The 12,079-nt window shown below is 35.5% G+C and overlaps 1 protein-coding gene across 3 annotated transcripts in view; it reads left to right on the top strand.

Annotated features, from left to right (window-relative positions):
• LOC149784915 (uncharacterized) overlaps positions 1-12,079 on the top strand; it is a 133,841-nt gene that overhangs the window by 63,860 nt on the left and 57,902 nt on the right. Inside the window, exon 1 of one of the 3 annotated variants that reach the window (XM_089978510.1) lies at positions 11,149-11,598. The exons of the other annotated variants lie outside the window; for them this stretch is intronic. Within the exon in view, the coding sequence (XP_089834636.1) occupies positions 11,494-11,598 (105 nt within the window). The 5' untranslated portion in view covers positions 11,149-11,493. Of the gene's footprint in view, positions 1-11,148; positions 11,599-12,079 lie in introns of those variants that run through there. 3 annotated transcript variants of the gene reach the window in all.

The raw sequence follows: 12,079 nt of genomic DNA, 5'->3' as shown, positions 1-12,079 counted from the left end.
AGGTAGGATTACTTTTGCAGTAGTTAGATATAATGACAACTCATTAAAATACTGAATCTTAGAATACAATAATTTCGTTAAAACTCAAATTTCGATAAATTTACTCTTTATCTCGATTATTATCGGTAGTTTTGTGGAATCTTCTTTGAAGTACCCTCCTGTAATTATCGTGTCTGAACTAACAACCTTAATTACAGTTTTTAAAAATGAATCATGTAAACTACAATTATATTTGCTACCAATGACAGACTGTACTGATTACAGTGCGTCCTATTTACTATACTAGTCCACGTTTCCTCTGACCCTCACCACCCCATTTTTGATAATTGGACATTTATTATTAGGCGCCATAGTGGACAAAACTGGTCCAACTAGAACGTTGCCATTTAACTTTTAATGTCATATTTCCAGAATTCCAATTTCACGAGTTGTATTAAAATTGCTTGTCGTTGAAGTTCCATTTTCTAGGTAGAGATTTTAGATTGTATCTGTTGAATTAAACAGAAGTCTTTGACAGTTATATTTTCTATGTCGAGGTTTTAGATTTTCTCGTTTGAATTACTCGGCGGTGGTTGAAATTTCAATGTCATAAGAATTCCTAATTTACGTATTGTTTCAAAGAGAGTTCCATTTCATATGTTGAGCATTTAGATTTTTTCTGTGGAATTACAAAGCACTGGTTGAAAATTCGATGTCCAACGTCGAGGTTTTAGATTGTATCTTCTGAATTACACGGCGGTTGTTAAAATTTTAATGTCAAATGTCGAGAGTTTCAATTTAACATGCTGAATCACATTGTTTGTGCTGAAAGTTCCATCTCGCATGTTGAGTTTTTAAATTGTATTTGTTTAATTTACATATCGGTGATTGGACATTTTATTGTGCTTGTCAGAATTGTTTTATTTTTATATGGTGAAATGATGTGTTTGTGTTAAAAGTAACATTGCACATAGTCAGCTTTGACAGTTCAAAATAATATCTAGTATTAAGATATATCAGTCGTGTATTCAATTATGAGGCGCCATTATCTTTCATGCATTTACAGTTTGGAAGTTACCATTCACAGGTCGAGAATTATTATGAATTTCTTCGCTAGATGTCGCTCTCGTGAACGGACCGCGTTATTTTTAAACATGAAGGCTGCTTCTCGTCGCTGTGAAATTCAACAGATGAAATCTAAATACTCGCCATATGAAATGGAACTTTCATCACAGCAGTTACAAACAACGTGTGAATTAGGGATTCTCGATATATGAAATTGGAATTTCATCCACCGCTGTGTAATTCAAAATATACACTGTAAAACGTCGACATAGGAAATAGAACTTGAAACCACCACTGTATAAAATCTAAAATCTCGATTTAGAAAATGGAACTTTAAGGATATGCAATTTGATCCAACACGTGATATTGGATTTCTCGACATACGACAGCGAAATTTCAACTGCAACTTTCTGATTTGACCAGCTTATGTCCGCTGTGGCGCTTCATAATTTATGTCATTGACATGTTGGTTACGAGATCTGTATAATCATGTGTCTCGGGATGCAAATGGACATATCCAGGTCAAATTTCAGCAACGACGTATTTTCGTCTCGTCTGTCAGCGGATTAAAGACATGACGAATGTTATGCTCACGATTTCTGAAAAATAAATCATATTCCTATCGAGTTCATGCAGGTGAATCTCGATGAAAGCTTGTTCAAGTTTGGGATTGTTTTTATTTCCGCATCGGCGGAATCGTGCTATAACATCGGTTAGTCATGCATTGTGCAGTGTCTGCGCAAATACTTCATACTCTTAATAGCTTAATGAAGGGCCGACTTCAAATAGATTTGTGGACATTTTCAATATTATTGGTGAGCAAGTACAATTTTGATGCGATACTTCAACAAAATAGAGTTTTCAAACATATTGTAGTTGCATATATCCTGCAATCATAATTCCTTTGCAAAGTACGCCCTATGTACTTTATCGCTAAATGCACGTTTCTCGGTTTTCAGGACTATTTTGTATGTATGGCGATGCAGCTGTGCTTTCACTTTTATCACTGATATTAACAGCAATACAAGGTTGAATTGACCTACTTTTCTTTCTGAACTGGATAAGCTAACTTTCGGGGATTATGTACGTACCTGGGAAAGCGGTGAGACGTAGCATTCGATAAAATTTCCTGGGTTTACTTTATTTACTTTTTCATTGTTAGCACAGAACTTTAAATTGTACCCAATTGCAAGAGCGTGACAGAAGAGACAAATCTATACTGATTTCATAAATGGGAACTGCATAATAAGTTGTCTCATGCAATATTTTACTCTCATATTACTGCTTGTACTTTTCTAAAGTCGCAATTTTTTTCTTGAATACTTTAATGGCCCACCCGAAAATATATGATAAACTTAAAATACATTGTACGACCTGGCTCAAAAAGTTTTAATTAATCCTTGGATACCAAACATAATATGTGCACTTAGATCTTACATTATGTAAGAATACCAACATTCCTGCACTTATGAATTAAGTGTTTTGCAACTATACATTTACCATGCAGAGAATTTATTTCTTAATAGTACTATATATAAAAAATGACTGATAATGACGTATTTATGACGGAAGTAAATGCAGAACTGAAACGTTTTCTTACTAAAATTTTATGGAATTTAGACGTACGTTTCCTTGTTTGCTTTCTTTTATAATCTAACATAGCAAACGTTAAGAGACGTACATATCGTAACTATTGTATCCGACTCATTCATTGTTTGTTTTTCCGTTAAGGGAAATGCATTTGATTTAAATTGTAATTAAAATTCCTTCCAATCACGCCATATATATATTTATTTTAAAGAAAGAGGGAATACGGTGGTCCTCTACATTCAAATGCTGCTAACTTAAACCACATAACGAAGTTCCTTTGTTTGATAGAACATTATTATTGTGCACTTATTAAATTATGAGTGTAATATTAGAGATAAAAATGAAATTCATTTAATAACGATTGAAACTAGACTGAAAAAATAATGCATTTAATCGGTTTTATTAGTTTACCATTCTCTCTCTCTCTTTCTTTCTTTCTCTCTCTCTCTCTCATGAAACAGAAGTGTGTTCAGTAAATCTTTGACACGCATACGGTACCCATGCGTATATTAGAAATAACCAACTATTCGACTGCAATGTATGTCTGAACACGCTTCGGTTCAAAAGTACACTCTTATGGAATCTTGCTTTCACGACCTCTACTTGACAATGACCGAGCTGCTCGCCGTGGATCGTTTCGGATTTCTTTTAATTTGCTTCTTCAAATATTTGCTTATTAGTTAAGGTACGTCCCAATCCTCATTTTACCGTGACTCGGACAATCGATTTTCGTACTGAAATAGGTACAAACGTACACCGTGGCAATATAGAATAATTGTATGATTAATATCTCAGCATGTTTAACGATGTGTGACCTGTAATATGATCATTGATTAGATTCTCGCGTGTTTTCTTGCACCACAGAAGGAAGTCATTAATTTATGAAATCGTAAATTGTACAGGTTCGCCCACAATGTAAATTTCTTTCAAAACTTATTTTGTGAAGGCCAATTAATTACTTATTATTGGCAATCACAGTCAAACTGGTATATGGCCTTTGCTCGTTTAAGAAGCAACTATTCATAAGAAAATGAACCTCTAGCTTCCATTGGTCTTCCTGCACCTCGAAATAACGCTCCCGTTTAAATAATGTTGGTTGTTGGCTGACCGATTGGTGTTGAATGGAACAGTAGCACAAGACTGTCGAGAGAGAGAGAGAGAGAGAGAGAGAGAGAGAGAGAGAGAGAGAGAGAGAGTGTGTGTGTGATTTAGATTTGTAACTTACATTTAACAGTTTCAGTCATATCCCTACGATAACTGCGGTGGGACAGTTTATAGTGATGGCCATCATGCCGCAGACAGGTAGTACCATGTTCCACCCAGTCACATTATCTAGACACCGGGCCAACCAATCCTAACACTAACCGCTTAATGCTGAGCGCCAAGCGAGGCAGCTGCTAGAACCACATTTATAAGTCTTTGGCATGACTCGGCCGGGGTCCGAACCACAAGACTGCCTAGTGCCGAGGAAACGAAGCCATTTTTAGTGTCTTGTCCAGAGACAAGCCACATCAGTCCACCTGGTCTGGGCAGATTCGAACTCGCAAGCCACTGACTGTAAGTCAGATATGCTAACCACTGAGTCATAACAATTATCAGCTTACTTTAATATTTTTAATGCTGTCAGGGACGTTAAAGTGTCACGGATTTCTTTAACACATGTCATCAAGTTGACAAGGGAGTGTTATTTGTTTTGACAACACCGATCAATGGTCGCATTAAAAAGCCATTTCAATCTTGTGACCACCCTTAAAAAAACTACCACAATAATAGATGTGTTCGAATTAATTAAACTATTGTCATGAATAGACGTTTTGTTTATTCAGAATGACTCACAGAAAGTTTCAACTCTAAGCCAGTTCTATTCTGTATCAAATTTAGCACACTAATTACTTTAACTGAATTTTTTTAAAATTTATTGCTGAACATAATCCCATCACAAAAGCTACAAAATAAAGATACTACATTAAGAAAGGTTTCAGCCATTTTAGAACATAAATTCTTTTCAAACGTGATATGCTAGTATCTACTGATGTCAAAAAGTTGTAGCTTACATATTGGTAATTTACAAAATAAAACAAACAAAAAAGAGGAAAACTATTATTTTAAGCTGTTTATTTTTCGGTGCTATGCAGAACACTGCTATTTTGTCTTCCCAGTAATTGCTTATAATTTTAGGTCACTTGGTAATACAAATATTTACTGTTTTTACTTTATTCAAAGTAATACAAAACAGAAATATTTCAGTCATTAACATTCCAAGCAAAAGTTTTGATGTCAAAAAGTGTCACCCATATTCTCATTATGGCACCGTTTAAGGCACTGGACTTTTTATTCTAAAGTTTTCTGGTTTAGCACATCGTTTCTGCTGTCCTAAGGAAAATAGACAGAAAGTTCTTGCATATTGGTCAATCCGGGCCAAATATTAAAAAAAAAAACATATTGGGTAGGAAAAGTGTATACGTCAAGCATTAGTATATTCACGGAATATGCATTATGTAAACAAAAAAGGTTTGTCAAAAAGTTCTTGGATTCTACATGAACACCACGGTAACCAAACTCGGGTTATCATATTGTATGATTCAAACCTGTACTTTCTCGGGTACCAGACTCGCATTCAAAAGTTTACGAGTTCGAATCCTACCATTGGATCAGCATGAATCGGCTACCATAGTGTCTCCATGGACAAGGCTCTTATCTCCAACTGTCTTAGCAATAACTAGCTTACTGGTGTTACTGTGCCTTTAAAATACCAGTCCCAAGTAGCTTTTTATGTAGTTATATAGTAAAACCTGTCGTAACTAATACCTTATTTAAGTGGACAACTGCAAAACACGGACAAATTCAGCGGAAAGATAGTATTTTAAAAGCAACCCTTGAAATATCGGATACCTCTTTGTAACAAAGGATGCATCAGTTCTCCTGATCAATGTTTTAAACAGAACTGTCCAATCTTATATCACCATCGACTGTTGATAAGATTTAGTTGCAAGCACTAACTAGAGACCTTTGACAACCGACCGTATTGTAGTTGAATAATATAATAACTTTGAAAATTCTTGTCCAAAATTATTTAGAGCCAAATTTAATTTTAACTTTTTGCCATGATCACGCTTAAAATATTCATAAACAAATTTTAACAATTAAAAATTGAACATGCTAATTAAGCAACGAGAAATAACGGTCTTTTACTATGGGGTCAATTTAGACTTCTTCAAGTTAGAGGCTTTCTTTCTTCTTCCTTGTGTTTTGCTTGCTTATTTGTTGCTGTTATGCTGATGTAGTGTCAATAGTCTTCAGTGCGATATCATCTTCTTGCTAAGTTAAGTTCATTTGATTTCTAAGCCCATTAGTCCCTGCTAACAACTTGCAATATCAATCTCTCATAGTCCCCTGTCAACAACTGGTAATATCAACCTCTTCAAGTCCCCTGCCAACAACTTGTAATATCAATCTCTCCTAGTCCCCTGTCAACAAATTGTATTACTAAATTTTTCAAGTCAACTGTCAACAACTTGTAATATCAATCTCTCCTAGTCCCCTGTCAACAAATTGTAGTACTAAATTTTTCAAGTCAACTGTCAACAACTTGTAATATCAATCTCTCCTAGTCCCCTGTCAACAAATTGTATTACTAAATTTTTCAAGTCAACTGTCAACAACTTGTAATATCAGTCTCTCCTAGTCCCCTGTCAACAATTTCAGTTTCTCCTTGTTCGTTCTCACAAAGTGATTGTTATAACAAGAAATTTAATCTTTATTTATGTACTGTTGGGTCCATCGTTGACATTTGTTATATTAAGGTTTCTAGCATTTAACTGAGTGCCTCTGATCTAGCACTGCAGTCAGTCCCAAACCATTGTCTTTCTATTGAAATGCAAAACCTATTGTCCCATCATCATTATCATCATTATCGTCGTCGTCGTAATCATCATCATTATTATTATTATTATTATTATTATTATTATTATTATATGTCTTGTAGGTTCGTAATACATTGTCTTGTATTAACCATAACTGTGCCAAATGATCATTCCTACTCGCACTAATATAAGTGAGCTTTCAGTAAGTAGCAGGGCAATTTAGACACTCATGTGATTCGCCAGGAATGGCAATACTTAATGCGAGCAGAAGATTTGTTATTGTGAAACTTACTTATTTGCGTGTTGAGTGATTACTTATGTATATATCAACAACTTTGTCATCTTTATTCCATGTCGAAGTGGTAGCACGAACTCGATTCGCTTACTCACCAAGCATTATTTATAATAACCCTGTTTTACATACATGACGATATTTTTTTCCTTCTAAATCCACGTTTGTTCTATTTTTTACAGAAAGGCTTGTTTTCAGGATTGACAGTGACTATGTTATTCCCATTGTTGACAATATCATGCTGTGTTCTGTTGACTTTGTTTTCTTTAATGAACACATGTTTTACAATTTTTCACATCTGAGGTGGGGTATAGAACATTCATCGTGTTCAGCCATCTGTCTGTCCTTTCACCCGTCACACAATTTTGTGAACACAACTAGTCTTGCTTTCTTTCTTTATTGCGAAACTCTGTGTACAGTATGGCCGTCATGTGCAGATGTATATATTAACATACAACTGAAGTTATCATCTCATTCTATTTCCAGCTGGATCCAGTGTAGACATAATCTTGTGAATGCATTTAGTCGCACAATTATGTATGGGAACATACATACATACGTACATACATACATACATACAAAGACAGACAGAGAGACATACACATACATGCATACATACATACATACATACATACATACATACATACATACATACACAACATAACTGTGCAAACACAGCTAGTCTCGTAATTTCATTTGATAGTTATTACATATTTATGGTCATTATCAGGAGATGCGCGCGTTGACCAATCACTGTACTGTCGTGGTTTCTGTAAGAGTTATTACCCTTTTATTTGTGTTAAGTTATGGTTTGGTGCAGTGTATGGTAGAATATTGTGAACCCAAGTAGTTTTCTAATTGTCAATGGATTTCTGTCATACTTGGCACATAGACTGTTTATCATCCGAAGATATATATACATATATATATATATATATATATATATATATATATATATATATATATATATATATATATATATATATATATATATATATATGACACACGGTACTAAGTGTATGGCAAAATGGGAGCTAGTCTGAAAATGGGTTAAGTTAAAATAGAGCATATATGGATTTGGCTGGCCAGGATTGGCTGATAATGAAAGACATATTTTTATAAAAGAATCGTTTGAGAGTTTACCATAGTTGTAGCTGAACAAAACAGAGTCATTGTTTTATTGATGGACTTTCAGTCCTTTAACAATCCTGAGTTTGGAACTGAAATTAGCACACGACTCTTTGGTGCGGAATTGAAAGCACATGTATCAAACACTTGTTGGTCCAGAAATTGCTGCGGCTCATAGCCTTTACTCTACACAGAAGCTGTCATCCAGGATGCATCTATGCTGATAGATATAGGTATGATGTTGAGCACTCAAAAATTTAAAGTTATTGAGTTTTTAAATATAATAGTGTTTGTCTAGGTTTAATAAGTGAACTGAATTAGTACCGTGAGTCCTATAACAATCATTTGACTGATATTAGTATTGTAGCTACAGATAGAATTAAATGATAAGTGAAACAAAGTATGCCCATTCTACAGAGTGTCCTCATACCTAAACCGCTACACATATCATTGAGGTCATCGTCAGTCTGATAGACTCGAGACACATTATTTCTAATCCAAATTTTGATCAAACTTGGCAAGTGGGTTAATATAGGAAAGATGTTGAACGAGATTTATGTCTAACATTGGGGCTATCTAGCATATCGCTGGCTAGGTTTTTTTCCCCACCGCATAAGAAATTGTATTTTTTTAATTGAATTATGGTCTAGCATAGTAAATAGGTTGATACCATCTTGATGTTGGATGAATTTGATCCATGCACTTGTATGAGGTAATCTTGTATCTGGTTGGCTGAGCATGTTACCAATCTAGGGACAAAATTCCTATCGGATTTTGCTCCGACTAAACATATATCAGCAAAGCATTGGTTATGTTCTATAATAAGTGAGATCTTATTGGCTGAACTTGTTGCTTCTCTGGAGACTATATTTTTCATCCGAGTTAAAGAAAACTTGTCAAGTATGTTGGATAGGTTCAAGGATGCACATTAATTATGCATTTAATATTGTAAATAATTCTTGTCTGTCTATAGAAAATTAGGTAAAATCGACACGATGTAAATGTTGGAGATAGTTTACATAGGGTTGTGTTCTTACAATACTACATAAGCTGTTCAGTTATGAAAGCAAGGTGAGTCATATCAAGCCAACTGTTCAGTTATGTAAGCAAGGCGAGTCATATCAGGCACATTTTGGACTCTTCTTTTAATTTGGAATAATGTTTCATTGCTATTCTTATTAGGGCGAACTCATACGCTTCTAGTTTGACGAGGAAAATGCAGTGTGTGTGTGTGTGTGTGTGTGTACGTTTATGTGTATGTGTGTGTGTGTTCCTACCGTTTAATTGTATTCATGTCATTATCTCCCATCTTTTTTTAACCATGATTTCTGTAGTCTCTTATAGTTCTGTTAGGAAATGGGTGGTGGTCGGAGTGAGGCAGGGAGTTTTTCAATAACCACAATTAGTGCAGTCTTAGCTTGAAATTGGCTATGCCAGCTCTGGTTTGACACCAATCTATGTCTCTTGGCAGGGCACCGTCTTCGCATTGCTTTAGCACTAAATTGGCTTCTAAGTACTGAAGCGCCATATGTATGTATGTATGTATGTATGTATGTATGTATGTATGTATGTATGTATGTATGTATGTATGTGTAAGTGTGTGTGCGTACGTGTGTATGTATGTATGTATGTATGTAGTGTTTATCGGCACCTGAACAATGCAGTAGTTATATAGTGCCAACTAACGTTTGAAAAATGTAACAATGAAAAATTACACCAAAACGTTAGAAGATAAATTCGTTCCAAATAAATGTAAACAGGAAGTGTAACAAACTAAAATATAGAAAGAACACATTTTTAAATTCTGTTAAAGTTATATGGACTACAATGAATGGTAACATATTTGGTGAGGAAGGTCGACCTTGAGCCAGATTATTGGGGATAGGTTGCTATTGTCTGGGATAAATACTTGCAAGAATATCCTTAACGACCAACCTTTTGTATACTGGGCGGTAATGCTTTAATTTTGCATATTAGAAACCATTCAGCCTGAACACCTAATACCTGTTACAAAAGGCGAAGACATCTAATAATTTCCCCCATACATACATGATATATTTGTAACCGCTTCTGTGTTCAGGTGAAAAATCAACCAGTATTTTTTATGAGCCCCGAGTGGCCGAGTGGTCTAAAGCGCTTACCGTTACAGATCACTGCCATCTCACCTCTGTCTGCGTGGGTTCGAGTCTCGGATTCGGCTAATGTGGCTATGCGAGAAAGCTTGTCAGTAGCTTCTCGTGGGTCGGTGTTTCTTTTCGGGATTTTCCCGGGTTCTTCCTCCACCATTTATACTGGCCGCCATATATAGCCTATCTTGTGCTGAAAATGGCGTTAAACCCTACAACAACCAGGTTTTGGGTGGAACAGAATTATAATACAGCGCCACTAAAGTATTAACGTGTCTTTCAAATCCCAATACAGGCAGTCATTGGACCGCTGAAAAATGCTTTTGATGACAAAGGTGTGAGCATCACGTGATTTACACGAGTAATAGCACTTTGTCGGACATTCGGACCGTCATCTGTCCGGTCTGCACCATATATCATTTACAATTTCAAATCGACGTAACTTTAACGTTTTGAAATCATTTTTCACGAAAGTTTTAGAATGCACTAAAAGTGTATAACAATCCACACGGTGTAAGTCTCCCACATAAATATACTTTGATTTTATATAATGTGATATATTAATCAGTAGGCGTGGCTGTCTTGTGTGTGTGTGTGTGTGTGTGTGTGACCCCTTTCAAAGTAACCTTTGTACGCTAAAAACATTGTGCGTGCTAATTGTGCCGATTTCTAGGTTTGGCTGGTGGTGGTAACAAATGGGAGACTCCAAATGGAATTCGTGACATGAAAATATATGATTTCATTTCAACCGCACGTCGCGAGCTTCGAAACGTATTAATATCTCTCGAGAAATGTTGATTGATACCACGACAGAGAGCACACAGTGGGTGAACTGAGGTTTTTGAATGTAAATATAGCTCGGAATTGTATGCCTTTTACATTATTCATACAAAAGTCTAGGGTGATAATTCATTTAAATGTATGTCGTTTGATTGTGTGAGGAGAATTATTAATCTTTTATTGCTCATCGAAGCTTAAAAATCTGAATATTATTTTGTGTTGTAATCTCGGTTGGATATATTAATTTTTTTGTTGTTATTGATTTCTATATCTGGAGACGTTCCTTCGGGAGAATTAAGTGAGTGTTACTGCAATTTAACTGGACGGAACCCTTTGAAATATACACACCGTTACTTCTTATGGTGGTGTTAGAAACGACAACTATAAACAACATTAATTTTGTGTGGAGCTGATTTATTCGTATTAAAATGGAACCACTTTAGAAAAAATAACTTTTATGTACTTTTTTCGCTCTGCGCACAGTCATTCCAAATTGCAGTTGGGATCCACACTTAACCGATAGCTGTCAACACTGGCGTAAAAAGGTCTATAAAACGACTGCGTGATAGGCAGAAACAATTATATATGGAGACTATTTGATCGTAAAACGGATGATCACGGTAAATCAGGGTATTGAAGTGTAATCCATTTTGGAGTCTATACCGAGAACATGAAACCGTCAAAAAAGAAACCAACTAAAAGTGCCAAAGTTAGGAAAAACGTGAAACGGATCCTAGCACAGGAGACGGATCCTAGGATTGCAACACTCCTGAAGGTAAAATTGTTATATATGGAAGATAATTCAGTTGGGTCAAGAACTCGTTCTATCACCATTCTTTTTCAAAAACGACCTCTCTCTCTCTCTCTCTCTCTCTCTCTCTCATTACTGCCAACTCATAAAGCTGATGATGATCACTCTCGATAACTAGAGTCCCTGTAAGCATTTCTGGAGATGTCGAACAGCCCCTTCAAACCAAAACAAATCATGAATATGCAAAAATATATTGTTGTAATCAACACGATTTTGTAACGCATACTTCGTATATATTCTGAGTAGTTCTTTTCCAAAAGAAAAGTCTGAAAAATTGATAGGGTATAAATTTTGCTGATTTTATCAAATTTTGTGATATGTTCACTGTATGTGCCGCATAATACGTTTTGGAGTTCTTAGATGTTTGACTCTCTGTACGTAGGAAATACATGATTTGTTGTAGCGACATTCGATTGTGTGTGTGTGTGTGGATGGGGAGGGGGAG

This window comes from Sinohyriopsis cumingii, chromosome 13, assembly GCF_028554795.1.
Source record: "Sinohyriopsis cumingii isolate HCF-2022 chromosome 13, ASM2855479v2, whole genome shotgun sequence".
Taxonomy (NCBI): Eukaryota; Metazoa; Mollusca; class Bivalvia; order Unionida; family Unionidae; genus Sinohyriopsis; species Sinohyriopsis cumingii.
Note: the sequence above shows the minus strand (reverse complement) of the source record. Positions and strands in the feature narration are given on the sequence as shown.